Below are 17186 nucleotides of genomic sequence, written 5' to 3'. Positions count from 1 at the left end.
ACTATTTAGCATTAGAAGATGATATTAAAAGACTTATGGTTATTAGTCGTTATTGAATTTGTTGAGTTATTACTGACTTTGAGATTATTTCACGCGATGCTGCTCTCTATCTCTCTTTCCCTTTTTTTATTTTAAATCTTATTTTAATTATACCTTTTTAATATTTTATGTGTGAATACAATTATATACGTACAAATTTTACACACACATTACATTAAACTTAATTAAAGTTTGTCATTGATATACTAAATATTTTCGCTTCTTTAATGCTTCTTTATTTTTAAAAATCAGATGTTTAGAAAAAAAGTACAAGAAAACTAATATATTTTCTAAATTTCTCAAATTTCTCATATGATGTTTCGTTGAATCAAATAAGTTGTCGCCGGACTAGTTAAGTCTTGTACTACTGATCTATTTATCAACGACCTTGTTATGCTTCTTTCGAAGAAAAACGATAATGTTTGCGTAGAGTTAATTTTACATAACGCAACTTATCCTTCATAGTTTACGAACACTGCGAGGCTTCGCTAATTACCGGATGATAATTATTATAGGGAACGAGCCGGGAGCGGAAAGGGCGGGTTCCGATTGCTCGGCTTGCCGTCCTACACGCGGTATATTTTACGGCCAAGTCCACAGTCCGTCCGCGCCGACCAATTAATTGAGCTGGCTGGCTGGATTAATCGACACGCAGGAGCAGCAGTGCACGAGGAGGAGGAGGAAACTGTGACAGAAAAGATGAAGGATGTGCATTTAACCCGAACCGTTCCGTAAGCTTGTGACACGTTCGTTGCCTTAAAGCGCACTCGTCGGATCTCTTTATTCTCGAATTTAAGGGCTCGACGCATAACAATGATGTGACATGCTTTCTTAAAAAACCTGAGAAAATTAATCTTAAAATTGACAAAACTAATGAATTCAAAAATTAATCAAAATTGAAGAAATTAAAATTATTTTATTATGATATAAATTAATTTCTATTCAATTTTCGAATATATTAAATTTCAGTTTAGATTGGTTTTCTCAAGTTTTTAGAAAGATCCGTTAAAAACACGGTATTGCACCGAACCCTTTAAATTTGTAACTCACTATAAGTTACGCGGCATCGCTGAAACGGGCGCCCAGTTTTGTAATCATAAGGTTCTTATTTGTCCAAAGATGTGGACCCGTTGCTAGCAAATGTTAGGTAATATTTTGTCTCACGCGTTTTTTGTGATATCGATATAGAAGCAGGCATCAATTTTATCGCGTCGTCAAGTCGGCGACTTCTTGTCACGTCCGGTAATTGATCTTGACTTGGAAGCATAACAGCTCGTTTTAGCAGGACGTTTACGCGTCTCGTCCTTTTACGGCGTAAGGAGGCGAACAGATCGATGGTGGAATCAAGAAGTTTTGCAAGCATTCATTGTGAACATAAATGACTCTAGAATAACGTTCGCTGGAGATCATTCTATTGCGTTATAGATAGTACAGGAAAGAAAATCGCGAACGACATTTATGAATCCGAGAATCTTCGAGTGGATTTTTGTTAATCTCATGTTACGTCACTAGCTATCATTTTCTAGCACAGGTCGCGGAAAGCTATAACATGCTTCCATATCTATAAGGCAAAAATATGGATAAAGATAAACGTGTCTTTTACATAACATGAAAATGATGGTTTAGATGATTTATATTTTATATTTAATTCTTTGATTATTTTTTCTGCTGATAAAATCAATACTATATTTTTAAAAAAGCATTTTTAACGCTTTTAAATTTTTATTGCTTTCTTTTACTAAATTGAGTGCGATTATAAATATAAATCAATACGGAGGATTATTATATAAATATTTAAAAAATATTTATATAATAAAAAAAACGGTATAATTATATTATTGTCGGAAACTAATCATTAAATTGTAATTACTTTTAATTGATTTGTGATATTAATTTATTATATCAAATTTTTTGTATAAAAATAATATTATTAAGAGTCGATCCGCAGACTTTAATCAATTAAATCCAGAATTTGAGTCATGTCACAAATAATGTATCAGAGATAAACTCGGCGTACTATATTAACAATAATCTGCCGCAATTTCTCCGAGAATTTCGTCGCAATGCCGATAATCGCTCTCGATATCGAACAGCCAGTGTAGCTTAGGATCGATAGATAAACATTTATCGTGGACGATATACACAGTGCAATTATACTTCATCGTGTAATCCATTTAGGCAAATCGATCGAGATAAATTGAACGAATACGAACAAATGATATTAGAGGAAAAAAAAAAAAGAATCCCTCGCGCGCTTTTACGCCGTAGGCTGCAGCTGTAAGTACCGCCGTTCGTAGAGTAATATATAATAAATTGCATCATTGAACATATTGTAGATGACAGCGTGTGTGAAAACTCACGAGTGTAATCCAAGATTTCAATAAAAGATGTTGATCGCTAGGAGAGTCATGGAAAGAGGCAAGGATAGGGGCGCAATTATCCTCAATCTCTGTAAATGAGAGTCTGTAATGTTACGTAACACGGATGTAATCTTACTATGTAATATCATATTTCACCAAATTTTTTTTTAGTTAAGAATTATACTCTCCTTAGTAACAATAAAAAAATAATAATAATAATATACTCGATATTAATGATAATAGAAGGAAAAAAAAAACACAAGTTAAAAAATTTTCTCTCTCAGCCTGGTTTATCATAAAGCGATAGTTTTATCAAAGTTTCGTTTCACGATGCTTTATCAATTTGCACTAAATTTTCATGATCACGCAATTACTGACATCAATACATCATCGTGACAATCGAGACTGTAATACATTATCAGCGACACAACTCTGAGGAAACAAATCTTTTTCAATTACTGGAGAAACGACTGTGTGTTGTGCATTGTACAGGAGATACACGGCGTAATCTTCGGTCGTCTCTTATATCCCGGCCCCGTGCAAAATCCTTGGGGAGCCCTCGCGCTTCCGTGGTACGTAAGGACGCTCCAGTGAGCAAAAACCCTTAACTGATACAGCCCTGCTGCGGTCCCCGAACGGTCGTCAGCAGAATTTCGGATCGCGACCACACATGGTACTTTTTTTACGCATCGCTCTCGAAAATATCACTGTCGCAAGCACAAAAAGGTTGCTTCAACGCACGATTGATAAAATTATATACTCGATTCACAAATGTAACTTTGTTAGAATATTAGGCATTTATGGAAAGTGTCATTGTTATTTTATAAAGGAAAATTATATGTTAGTCTATAACTTTCTAAGATTTATTCGATATAAATATCAAAAAAGGATTTTCAAATAATATTTATTATCAGTCGACATGTAAAAAATTTTTACATTTCAATTCCATTATCCGTTTTTTTTTTTTTGATATTTATAATAGTAAAAAAAAAAAATTATTAAAAGTTCAAAGAATAATCATAAATAGTTTTGATTTATATGATATTGTATTCAATCACTCTTTGATCTTTTTGACATTTATTTCGCGCAAATTATGGCACAAAAGTAAGAATAGAGAAATTTTTCTCTTAAAGAGAGAAGAGAAAGAAATATTACACTCAGAGTTTTTACGCAAATTTTATAAAATATCGGTACTGATGATATTGGATCATGGAAGAAGAGAGAGAATGTCAATAACGGATGCCCGTCGCAGAAACATCGTCTGCGTCTAATGTTCCGGCAAATTGGCTTCGCGAATGTAGCCTCGCGAGGAGGTCGCCTCCCGGGAGGAATCTGCAAATACGAGGAGCTCAACAGATTCTTCTCGTTGCGCCGATTTTTTCTCGCGTAAGTACGTCACGTCTCGACGATACCGGGGATATCCGTCGGCGCGTCTCGTCGGAATCGGTTCCGTTCTCGCGGAGCCTATCCCATAACTAGCAGAATTTGTAAGAAAACGAGAGGATGAGAATCTTTTTTGCGCGTGTGTGAGCGTTCTCATGATTGCGAAAATAGCTTGGGAAAAAAGAAAGCACACAACCAAAAAGAGAGAGTCAAAAAAATAGGGCATGTTTAATTAATAGTGGTAATCAAATTAATCGACGCGTTAAAAAATGGAAGTAAAAGATATGGCAAAATATGATCGTTCCAATAAAATATTAAAAAATTCTATATACACACCTTTCCATTCTTATAATTTTTTTATATAGTTTGATTTTTTTTTTTACATAATTTATTTAAATATGTTTTAAATTACACAAGCTTAGAATAGAAATGTATGTAAATCAATCTCCATGTTTCCGAAAAAATAAATAATGTCCGAAAAAGAACGTAAATTAAAATCCGAGAGAAAAATCGCCGATAGTATCGCGAATCGATTGGTTTCACGGCACTTACGTGCGCTTCCATCTCGCTCAAAGGTCGCGTATAACGAGCCGCGATTTAAATACGCGCTCCAATCGTCCACAATGAAGATGTCGGGGCGGCGGGTATTTAAAGAAACATTTTAATTGCAGGAAGTAAGCCGCTTACGTGTCCCCTCTCTCGTACGTTAATAAAAACAGCCCCACCAATCTATTTCAAGAAAACGGCCGAGCCGCTCGGGCATTGTGTGCCCCGCGGAAAGTAATTCGACCTGTTCTCATTTCAATCCCGGCCAAAAATTATGTCCGTCACCACCCTCGCTCGAGAAAAAAAAACGAGCTAGATTGGAAATTGCAATTCCACTATAGTCGAGGGTTGAAAAATCTTCTTAATTAGATATTTTCGCCAAGTGAGATCTTATGTGTGTGAATTCTGATATAAAATCTTTTAAAAAAATTGTAAAAAAGTGTTAAGAAATTTTATCAATTATGTCAGCGTATTGCTTTCTAATATTCTTTACATTAAAAAATTTTTTTTTTCTATTTTTTAATACAATCCCATTTCTTTGCGTCGAGAGAGCGCAAACTCAACGTCTCATCCCTCCGGATAAAATCGCGCTCGATATCCCGAGGGACGTAAATTTAAGCTTCCTGGTAACCGCGGCGAGCCTGACGACGGCTCGGCTGTGAAGAAGAAACGTATAAAGAAGCGGCGCCTCTGTAATTGGGCATCAAAAGGCGATATTTCGCGTCAGGATGACCGCCACATCGATAAGAGACGAGGAGAGATCGACCGTGGCCCGGGCTCGCTCTCGCGGATTCCTACGATACCACGTGGCGAGAAGGGTGGCTGTCTACGATAGGGTAGATCCAACCCCCGGAATGATGATGGTATGCCTTGTTACCGCGGCCGTCGAGAAGAGAGTCGCGCTCCCCCGGGTAATATCGCATACAATTATGTCCACAGAAGGGAAGACACACATGCATTATGGATGCGGTGTACCCGTATCCTGCTGTGCGTGCCACCCCGTCCCCTTTCCTCCCCCTTCCCCCTCCTCGGTAAATCATGTCACAGGGTTGGTTAACTCTGCAAATGATCTGAAGCGCTGCGCGCGCCCACCTAATCTTTTTTCTTTTTTTTTCTTTTATTTCTTTTTTCTCGCGCTTGCCGATTACATCTCTACGTGTATAAGAATCAAAAAATTTATATATTAAGATATAAAATAGAATATTGTCGTAGTATTGTAAGTAATTGACCGCAACTAAGGAATAAGATTACAGATTAATTGCAAAATTCCATTAAATTGAATTTTAATATTCGTCAGTTTTGTCACATTATTTATAAATTATTATATAAAAATTTATTATATAAAAATTGAATAAGTAAAAATTACTAAAACTTGTTGCATATGAATCTGAATTCTGAGCAATATTTGATATATAAAAAAAGGATAGGAAAAAATATAGAAAGTTGATTCAATTGATACATTCACATTTCATTCTTTATCGAGATTAATCTATTCGATCATACGGAATAAAACCCACATTGTGACATAGAGCACACTTTATTTCTCAATTAGTATTATAATAATTATTTAGCATTGACCGAAATCGAATATATATATATATATATATATATATATATATATATATATATATATATATGTATATATATTTGTATATATATATATATCATATATATTTCTCTTTAATCGAGTATAATATAATCGTAGTAGATTAATTCATTACCAATACAAGTTTAATTAATCGTAATGTATTGTCTGAAAGTATCACTGCGTTGCATCCACTGGTCGCCCTCTTTGCACTCCGTCAAAACGGAGATTAACGGAATCGACTTGAGGCGGGTGGGCAAGGGAGGGGGGGGGAGAGGTGCATCGAAGGGGAAGAGCAGGATACAGGTTGTCAAGAGGATATTAATTAATTTTAACCGGCTCGATCGGGACAATCTCGTGTCTCCCGCGGATCCCGGATTTTCTGGCGCTTACAAAATATAAGTGGGCCCGGCACATCTCGAGGATTCACGAGATTCGTCGCGACAATCCACGCATATACATAGAGAAATAGAGACGTGTTCAGAGGAGAAACGAGAGGAAGAAGGAAGAAAGGAAGGAGAGAGAAAATGCGAGGAAGGATTCTAAGAGGAAAAGTGAGGGAAGAGAGAAAGCTATTTCCTCTGTGACCAAGGATGCTCAGTGATTTGTTTTTTCCATTACGGGGATCGATAAATCCGGCATACGTCCGTTCGATCCCCAAATAGTTAGATTACAATTAGAACGCGGAGAACTCGTCGTGCTCGCCCGAGAAACACGTAGTTTCATATTAAAAATTGTCCAGTTAAGTAAAATATTATTATTATTCGCTTATTATTTCGGGAATGAATTTACTGATATTTAAACTTTAAATTATTAAATCAATTATTACAAAATATATTGTGTTACAAATGTAGCTTTTTTGCAACTCTTTTTCTATATCGTTCAATAAAGTGCCTATCTATAAAATTGCTAAACAATTAAAAATTTTAAAAGATGAAAATTAACTTTGTAATTATCTTAAATTAAAAATGTAATGATAAACACGCGTCTCTCTCGGGCAAAAACGCGTGAGCTTATCACCGAACAATATTCAACATTTAACAATAGCCAACATTTATAGAATAAGATACCGATTTAATATTAATCATTAAATTCATTCTCTCTCTCTCTTTCTCTCTCACGATCGCGCCAATCTCGCCGTCTTTATATATTTTCTCTTTTCCCAGCGCAGTGTTTCTCAAATTTTATTTTCTCACTATGCCGATCGATGAGAACTCTCGATCAGGGGCGGATTTGTATGGACACCGAGAATACTTAAAGCTCAGACTCCTCGTAGGTACTAAGCGATCCTCAAAAGTAATTACATTCGAAGATATTGGTCGAATTTTTGAAACCGTACAAGGTGTCGCAGAGGTACCGCCACTCTCAACAATCTACTTGAAATATATATATAGGCTAGTCCATACCAATTAAAGTCCTGTTTAAAAAGATCTACTTCATACTGAGCGAAATATATACGGTTTTGCTATCCTTAATTATTTTATTAAAATTATTTGCCTTTCTATATATTTATTAAAATTATATTAAATATTAATTTATATGTATGTGAAAATTGCTACACACTCTCTCTCTCTCTCTCTCTCTGTCTCTCTCGCAGACATTATTAATATTCTACTTTTAATATCTAAATTTTTTTATGGTGGCAGTAGTTTTGGGACATCCTGTAGATTGTGCAGAGAATAGGAGGTTCGTCTATTTTTCTCTTCAACACCTCCTCGATGGTCACTTATCGGGGTCCTGAAAATTAGCATCTTCGAAGAACTCCAAAAAGTCATTACCCGCCCCTGCTCTCGACGCAGGATAATTAGCATTTTATTGCTATCATTCTAATTGACAAAACTTCGCCGGTCATTCGCTATATAGACAGAAAACATGATCCCACTATCGAGTTGTAAGAAGTCGATTTTCATTCTCAACTACTCGCACTGGGAATTTTTAATGAGTATTTTTGTGTCGCAGTTTTTTTTTTTAATTTTTTATATCAAGTATCTATATTTAAACAATTCAAATTGATTTTTTTATCGATATAAAATCTATTAAAAATTAACTTTCGGATTACAAGCTTACAAGCTTAACTAAAGTTAATTTCAACAATCATTATCTACGCTTGTTATTACGATATTAATAAGAGCTTATCTTAATAATTCAATTGTATCAATTCATACATATTCATTTGTATGGGAAAAAAAAAACATTAAAACAATTCTTATAAACTATTGCGTATTGTGCGAGTAACCGAGAATAAAAATCATCAATCCCGCTCCGTTGAATGCAAGTATTTTGCTTCGCGCAAACGAAATCGCTGGAACGAAAGTGACAAAGGAGACTTTAACCTGCGTCGCCTTGTATAAAGCGAAGATTAATATAAATCTCTGTTACGTTCTACTTCATGCGCGTTAATCAACGGAAATAATTATTAGACCTATATTCGACATATAATGTCGCCCGCTCACTTTCGTTCCGCTTTGGCCCCTCCGTTCCCATTTCAGCTTTACGATGTTTTGAGAAACACTGATCCAGCGATGCCTCCCCCCCCTCCCCCACCCCCTCCGGCTAAACACCGTGATGTTAAACTCTTAATATTGCACAACATCGATAACACCTCGAATTCCGAAAGGAGTTTCGTTTGATCTCACAGCGAGATTATAGTGTAAGTGAGATTCGCGTACGGGGCTTTTTTCTCCATCTTCTACACGGCTTGTTTTTACCCGTCTCTTTCAGTAAAGACTTAACTGGCGACGGTGATAGTAGCGAGTGATGATAACATCGGTGGTATATTAATCGATATAGTAATCGTAAACGATTTATATATAAACGAACGTGCCTCCATTACGGCGTGTCGCGCTTGGACAAAGAACATTCTCCGATTTGAGTGCATTTCTAGTATATCTAATACGCCATTTATATAAATACTCTTGTAATGTTCTCTCGTAAATATTTTGTAATTCCAACGGAATGTAATTTAGAGATTATCGTTACTTCAAGCCATCCGTCTTCCCTTATATCGCATACACACTTTACGCTTGAAATTTCTCTACAATTTGTTTAAGAACTGTTTAACTCTACGATCTATTTAGATAATCTTTATATATTGTCGCTTTGAAAATAATTTAACGAATAGCAAAAATTATCCGATTAAGCTAAAAATTTTACTGAAAATCGGATCCTATCCTATATATTCTCTGTATATTTATCTTATTAACATGTATATATGATTCCTATTAAATGAAACTCAATTCGGAGAATGACACAAGGTCACTCTTCGGGAATCTCCTGCGATTTTATAACTTCATTCTCTGAATTTAATGTATATAATCGAAAACATTTTGCGCGCAAATTTGCGACGATTACAATCGATAATAATGGGAATAAGGTACGCGATCAATGAGATACTACACGATAATAAAACGATAACGTCGTCGTATTCGCCGTCGCCCTCTCTTATCGACAGTATGCATATGTGTAATATATTCTAGTGTCATTATACATTATGCTTAGCAGATATCGCTCGAAGATTTTACCTAAAATCCACGTGGCAACAAATAACCAAGTTCCTTAATTACTTTCATTATTCTGGCGGTTGAACTCTCATACAAAGTCAAAAAAGCGGGAAGGAGATAACTGATATCAGGATGCTGCGAATAATTATGTCGAGCACACGTATAAAGTATACTTAACTAAGTATAAAAACTCATTCTGAAACGCGAAGTCTATTGTATCTCATTCTCAAATTTCTCTTGAACTATTATATATCAGAGAATAATAATATTAATTGTAATTATTATATCCACTAATTTTCAAGCGTAAAATAAAAAATGAAAAATTACAAATAATATTACATTTACATTCTAAAAAAGAAATTGAAAATTCCTTTAAAATAAGTATCACGCTAGCAAACAAAACTTGACGTCGCAAAAGATATGATAAGAATGTCGGAAAAGCTTCGGATGTACTAAAATTCAGAAAAAAAGATTCTAGAATTATAAATTTTAATTAAAAATTATATTACCTGTTTCCCATGAAGAAGAACTTATAATTTTGCATAGTTCCAAAATTATATTGATGTTTTTGTTATAGCGCTGGAAATAATTATTTATTAAACAAATATAATTAAATATTTCATTCACCAATATTTTTTCTGCAATTATTTTGCAATAATGTGTAGCAAGTAAAAAATTCAGTAATATAATCGCGTGTGTAATGAAGGATAATTGACTTTTGACAGTGTTTCCAATAAATAGATTTTTCCATTAAGTTTTGCTTTATCATCATCAGCATCGATCCGAAAGTTTCCCGACTATAAATAAATCATTAGAAACGTTGTCGAAAACAATCACGCACACAATGCCAGAAATTATCTATAATCACAGGTAAATCGATAATGACTTCGTGGAAGAGATTCGCCGCCATTTCGAGGTTCGCTTAAAGTAAATCCTAACTTCTAGCTAGTATATCGTCTAGCAATTAAAAAAGAACGAAAGAAAATGGAGACAAGAGAAGACAAAGAAGGAACGGTGAACAGTCGAAGAAACGATGGGGTCGACTGAAGGAATGAAAACGAATCGCAATAATATTATCATTATACGAATACATTATATGAGTAACGAGTTTGCTGCGCCGCGCGGACCAAACGCAAAATATGTGCCGCGATTGAATAATCGAATTTTTGTGAGAGGAATGTCGTGCATTTGATTGTACGATAAATAAGAATTATGAAGAAATTTACGCGATTTTAATATATTTTAGGATACTTTGTGTTACGTGAAAGAAAAGCAAATAAGTGGAACGAAATAAGATTACTCCAGTCGTTTGATTATATAATGATTAGAAATGTAATAATTAAAAATGCAACAGTTAAAGAAAAATCACGAAGATTTTGAATAGTCCAAAGATGTTTTCATGTTTACATGAAAAGCATAACCATCTTTTTAGAGTAAATCAATGTTGTTTAAATTTTCTAACTCTGATTAGTATTTTCTTTCGAATTCTATTTATGACATAAATAGAGAAGAAAAATTTTAGAATTAATATCAATGGAGTAATGCTTGAAATCTTTATCCGTCTTAGTAGAAAATTCAATTCATTGGAGTAATCTCACCTCATCCAAAGTTCATATATAATGTCCAGATAAAGTAAATTTGCAATAGAAACGTATGCCGAGTCTGAGCTTATTATTGGGACGATAGAAAGCTTTTGGGATGAAATTAATTAAATCCCAAAAGAAATTATCGGGAAAAATTGCGCCCCGCCATAATCGATTCAGCTATGCTCGATCTTTTTCTTTTGTGCACTCGAACTGTGGTGAAAATATTCCAAAAGCATATTAACGAGGCGGAAGATAGATAATGTAGAAAAAAAGATGAGAAGAGAGTCGCCCTTGACAGTGAACTGCTATTGTAAATGTTTTGTGTGTCTATTAAGTGTTTATACCTATATATGTGTATATGTGTGTGTATGTATGTACGTATTTTAATATAGATTATCTGCCTGTGTGTGTTGTGTAATCTATATATAGGTATAATACGTCTGTAATGTATCTATGCACATATTTCCTGATTACGCATTCATATTTATGTGTATATGTGTGTCTGCACGCGCGAAGGTCCTTACGTCGATAAAATACACTATAACATTATATATGTACATTAACATGCGTAATAGAGGAGCTATTCTCGGGATCTTCGGAAAGGGGTCTCTTTATATAGGGCGCGTGAGGAAAAAAGAGCTAGAGAAACTCGTGTATCGCGTCTTGGACACAAGTTTGAAACCGCAACATAAGTTAGACAAGATCGAGATAGATATAATAGATAATTTTTTGTCGAGGGGTTGTCTAGGTTTTAGGCTAGCTGGAGAGCAGAGTAAACCTGTAGTGTGGTAGACGCTAGTGAACGAATGTGCAGGGTCTTTGGTTTCGAGATGCGCGGCGTCCTCTTAGGGTAATGGCACTACGACCTGCACGTAAGTCACGGGGAAGTAACCCGTGCGACCGTCCAGGCTGCCCTCGTACCAATTTTCGTCGATTTTCTGAATCAAGGTGATCGTGTCGTTTTCCTGTAAAGAAAAAAACGAAAGAAAATGGAGACAAGAGAAGACGAAGAACGAACGATGAACAGTCGAAAAAAACGATGAGTCGACTAAACGCTTGTTAATGCAAGCGTCGTTAATTATCATTTCTAAAAAAAAGAGAACATGAAAATCTAGAAAAGAAACCTAAAAAGACGTCCAGACAAAGAATGAAAAAAATTTAGAATAATCGAAACCAAGCTCGTATATATTTATGAAATGAATTTGAAGTAAGTGAAATTGTATCCGAAATGAATATTTTGATGAAAAATCGTTTGAAAGATTAGGACATCTTTCAAAAATATCGCACATTTTTGAAATATTTCTTAGATGTCTTTTCCTTAAAAAAAAACAAAAACGTCGGGCGTTGTTTCAGCAGTCGGCGAATAATATCGCGACTTTACCTTGAATCCAAGTTCACCGGGATTTTCGGGTTCGAAGTCGTATAGGGCTGTGCAGCACGGCGTTCTCGGCTGTGTTATCGGTGTCCTCGCTGGCGATTTGCTCGGTGAGGGCAAGGGTGAAGCTGAAAATAGTCGGCACGAGTGTGCTAAAACTACCGAAAGCGCCGGGCTAATCTAACAGAAACGCGTCGTGTATTGCAGTGCATTCAAACTACAACAACACTTAACAATCTGCGACCCGGTGGTCATCGCGTGGATCATCGCGCGAACAACATCGTGCAAAGTATTGACAGCAGTGCGCGATGTCAATTTCTCTCTAGATGCGAAAATAAAATAATGACATTTATGTTAGAATGCTCGAGAAGGTGAAAGTGAACTCCTCGATTAGAATCAATACTTAATTGAATACGCAATGAAAATTGTTTTGAGCTAATTGAAGCCTATGTAGCAAGAAGGATATAAGTTTATCGATTTTTTTACGTGCAAGTAATATATCGTTTTGCGTAAAAATATCTTAAGAGAAAATATATTCTTTCAAAATTTATTTACATTTTTAATATTAATAAATTTTATATTATGTAATGAAAAAATTATGTTCTCTCTCACATATATTTTTTTATACAAATTAGAACGCTACTGTTCCGTAAAGTTTTGCATCTCTTTTGTACCCAAATGTAAATCCGATTTTATTTCGTATTTATAATTATAAGAATTTATTAACATAATTATTTTTATTGATGTAATAAATTATATTATGAGAAATTGGATTTAGAATTACTGCTTTCCTTCTTGTTGTAGTTTACTTTATTACTTAAAAACTATTCAGCAATCCTTTACTACGGCACAGGGTGGCAAGGCATCTATCTAACAAACGTGCATATAGTGATTGATTATCGGCATCGGTTAAAGCGGTCACGAGAAAGCGGTGGATAATTTCGTCGAAAGAACAATAAAAGAGACACCGGATCACAGTTGCACCAACAGTGTCGACTATTGATTCTGATAAAGAACTCGTTATTGGATTTTCAGAACTATTGTTATCACATAGAGAGCGAGAAACTTTAGGTAATTATGGGCGGCGTTAACCGCCCTTAACAACGCAACAGTTGGTACAACCACCCTCGAGTAACTCAGAGAGGGATTCGTTTGTTCGCTGAACAGAGAGATAGAGAGAGAAAGAGAGAGAGAGAGAGAGAGAAAGCGAGAAGGAAACCCCCATGCAAAGTTTACCATTGGCAGATTGTGGCGGGTTTCCGGCCGGAAATAGCTCGAGCTGCGAGCGTTTCCCGTCCGCATGAGTCGGAGAGCCGGCTCGGCTTGACCCTACATTGTGTCAGAAGGACAGACAGGTATGCCACATTATACACACAGCACAATTGGAGGAAGAATAGTGTGATAATGTGACAGTGTGATGAAAGTGCGCGCGCGCATGTGCGTGTATGTATTTCACACGTAATCGCGGACATCGATCCTTTTAAAGGACCAATGTCCGATATGTCGACGTCTAATTGACAGTACGATAAATGTGTCAGTACGCGGAGATTCACGTTAGGACAGGACTAATCGAACATTGACATTCTTCCGTCCATTAATTCTTCAAATAGATTCTTAGATAAATATCTTTTCAATTTATGTCGTATGTCTAAAATTAATTTTAGAAAATAAAAATGTTGAATCTATATTTTATTTCCCTTAATCCCTTTATTCATTTTTGATGGAATATATCAATAATTGTGGAAAAAAATTAATATTTCTCCTCTTTTACTTACATTAGCTCATATTAAGTTAATTGTCCAATTAAAATTTCCATTTAGATTTAAATATTCAATCTAGAAAAAATGATTATAAGAATATAACATTTCATTCATATCGCAAGGAAAAAGTCGAGATAAAATTTCAGAAGGTAAAATTAAGCGGATCGTCCTGATTAGTTTTGACAGGCGCAGGTAGTAAAATTTGCGCGAGAGAACAAAGCATAGAGAAGATTTGATATTGGATGGTTTCACTGATGGAGGGGGGAGGGGGGAGGGGGGTAAGATAAGAGACAGATGCAATATGTATATCGGTCAAAGTGGAACCACGTAAGGACACGTAAATGCCGGCATAACAAAAATAAAGAGAGAATAAGGAACAGTTAGACACAGCCAGACCACCCGAGTGTCGTCGCGCCGTGTGTGGAGTATTTGTGAAATGTGTTTTACCGTGAAGAGAAGTTCCCACCGTTCATGTGGTCCGATAATCCACTGTCCACGTGCAAATCCGCCAATGTCTTCGGCACGAATTCCAGCTTTGGTCGGCTCATTGCCTCTTCTTTCCTAAAGAGTAAGATTCGTCCGTAGATATTGTCCGAGAAAATGACTGCTATATAGTTATTCGAACAATTACATTTGATGAAAAAAGTTATATCAAGACTCGTTTCGCGCGTAAAAAATTTTATTTATTTATTTAAAAAATAAACTGATATAAAAACGTGCATTCTAAAAAATTCTGATCTGTCTGACAAAGACAAAAAGAGAAAAATCATTAAGAATATACTCTCGGTCATTTCTCTATCGTGAAAAAATTTAATTTAATTTAAGCATAAACGTACTTTTCAAAAAGCGTCTCCGTCAAGCCTTTAAGTATCTCAGTACACTGTTGATGGTACTCGAGAAGAGCCTCGCTAAAGGATGCCAGTTGAGCGACTTGTTCGATCTGCAAAGAAACGATGTGAAAATTTTGGTCCGCGCTTATCGATACATTGTTTTAGAGTTAACGACGACGACGACTTACGTCGTTCTCCAGCAAATTGAACATGCCCATCTGCGCCAGATGAAGACTTTCCGCGAACTTCTCCTCAGCCTGACGAATCTCTTCGTCTGAAACGTGAGAACCTATTCGCAAACGGTTGCCCCGCAAACGGCATTAAAAAGGTTGCACTACTAGGGTTGCTTCCTAAATCTAAACACTTAAAATACAGCGCGAGAGGAAAGATAGAAAAAGCTTAATTAATTCTACGAGTTCACAAGCATATTTACTTGGGCACTGTAAAAAAGTGTGTGTTAATGTCGTTGTAGATAATAACTTGTGAAATTATTTCTAAACGGGAATATAGAAAACAACAGAAAAATCTAAAGGGCTAATTTTTTTAATCCTTTAGATGAATCTTTTAAAAAGATCTTAATCTAATAATATATTTTTTTTTTAATATCTTAGAAAATATATATTCTAAATTTCGGACATCTATTGTATATCTTTCGGACATTTCTGTTTTTATTATTTGGAAACTTTAATGGAATTTTACAAGCGACTACCAATGGGAAAAACGTATTGATCGACGATATGTAATAATGGCAAAACTCCAAAAATCCAGAATAGCGACAAGGATAGCTCCTAAGCGCGTAATGGAAGTCGCCATACCAACATATGACGATGAATTGCTCGATCGCGCTGGGCTTCCAAAATGCGGACTAGAGGACCTCTTCCCAGTTGCTAATCGTTAAACCCAACGAAAAATATGCGTATCATATCAATCATCAGTAAAAAGCAAAAATTAATCGGGGCAAATTATGATAACGTAAAAAAAATCGCGATAATGTATTAATCATCAGATATCTGTCATTTCAAACAAATTGAAAATTCGAAATAACTCACAATCATTGTCAAAATTTTTTAAGTTTCAACAGATATCCAAGATATATTTCCTGTATAATGTATTATCTGACCATACACACACATACACATACAATTAAAATATAAAAAAAACTTAACATATAAATATATAACATAAGATTAATATAAATTTATTGTGAATTAATATTTATAAAGTATAGAAATATGGATTAAAATATCTTTCTCCTATCAATACAAAATACAAATTAATTCCACGTTTCTATAAATAACTCAAAAACAGTTGGTATGTAAGCTAATTATATGAAAATTAATTCCTAATGCAAATAAAGTGGATATATTAAAGAAAAGCGTTCACATTCATTTCGCTCTACTAATAAATCCACAATATGATGCTGACTTTTTATTCGAACGTATTCGTGCTCCGCAGTGCGTGCGAGTAAGAGATCTTATATATATTTCTATTACAAAAACGAGAATTGAATTTTTATTTATTCATGCAACGATCTAATCTTAATAATTCTGTTTCGAGGGAATGAATCATATATGAAAGACGAGTTTATTTTTTCATATTTTTTCATGCCGACAACAAAAAATGAAACTGCTTTGTTAAAAATCCATTGAGACGTTTCTGGGAAAGCATAAGCGAAGAACCGAGATAGAAATTGTATAAAACTTAAAAAATGAAGAAAAAATATTGTGCTCAAAGCGGATCGTCTGTCAAGCAGAATGTAATAATAATTAATGCTGAAATTCGCGAAATTAAGGTAGTATCAGATGAAATTTAAATGTCACAGTAAAATAGATATGGTACGTTAACAAAGACGACAAAGCAATTATAAATAACGTTTAATTTCATGTCTTTTTTAAAAATTGAATTCCGTTTAATAAAAAAACAAAATGTGATAGAATAAATATGAAAAAAAATTCGTTACACAAAAAAAAAATGTATTCTTGCGGCTATAATTGTTTTTCAAAGCGCATTGCTCTCGGCGTTTCGATCGCATCACATTCTCGACAAAAAGATTTTGCAACTGTGATCGAAGATGTATAGTTCCCGCTTGTCATGGGAGGCAGAGGTCATGGCACCTTTAGCTTAGCGAAAATGAGGGTTTTGCAGTGTGACCTCTCGCCTCATCAGAGACCCTTGCGTAATATCATTTTCTTTTACGACATCGCTATCACGGACATCACGAT

At 35.0% G+C, this 17186-nt stretch overlaps 2 protein-coding genes across 14 annotated transcripts in view; one reads left to right on the top strand and one right to left on the bottom strand.

The window, feature by feature from the left end:
• Positions 1–1721, top strand: part of LOC126854695 (SKI family transcriptional corepressor 2) — a 90891-nt gene extending 89170 nt beyond the window's left edge. For all 10 annotated transcript variants that reach the window (XM_050601674.1, XM_050601671.1, XM_050601673.1 and 7 more), the window contains one exon: positions 555–1721. In XM_050601674.1, coding sequence (XP_050457631.1) covers positions 555–661 — 107 coding nt within the window. In that variant the 3' untranslated portion in view covers positions 662–1721. The remainder of the gene's footprint in view (positions 1–554) is intronic.
• A 4253-nt stretch (positions 1722–5974) lies between these two features.
• The window catches only part of LOC126854719 (endophilin-A), a 31622-nt gene continuing 20410 nt past the window's right edge, over positions 5975–17186 (bottom strand). For 2 of the 4 annotated variants that reach the window (XM_050601711.1, XM_050601712.1), the window contains exons 7-12: positions 15153–15253; positions 14971–15074; positions 14601–14695; positions 13611–13703; positions 12381–12502; positions 5975–11964 (exon numbers count right to left, since the gene is read on the bottom strand). In XM_050601711.1, the coding sequence (XP_050457668.1) occupies positions 11845–11964; positions 12381–12502; positions 13611–13703; positions 14601–14695; positions 14971–15074; positions 15153–15253 (635 nt within the window). In that variant the 3' untranslated portion in view covers positions 5975–11844. The remainder of the gene's footprint in view (positions 11965–12380; positions 12503–13610; positions 13704–14600; positions 14696–14970; positions 15075–15152; positions 15254–17186) is intronic. The other 2 variants (XM_050601713.1, XM_050601714.1) reach the window with 2 other exon arrangements.

This window comes from Cataglyphis hispanica, chromosome 14 (genome assembly GCF_021464435.1).
Source record: "Cataglyphis hispanica isolate Lineage 1 chromosome 14, ULB_Chis1_1.0, whole genome shotgun sequence".
Taxonomy (NCBI): Eukaryota; Metazoa; Arthropoda; class Insecta; order Hymenoptera; family Formicidae; genus Cataglyphis; species Cataglyphis hispanica.
This window is presented reverse-complemented; position numbering and strand designations above follow the sequence as displayed.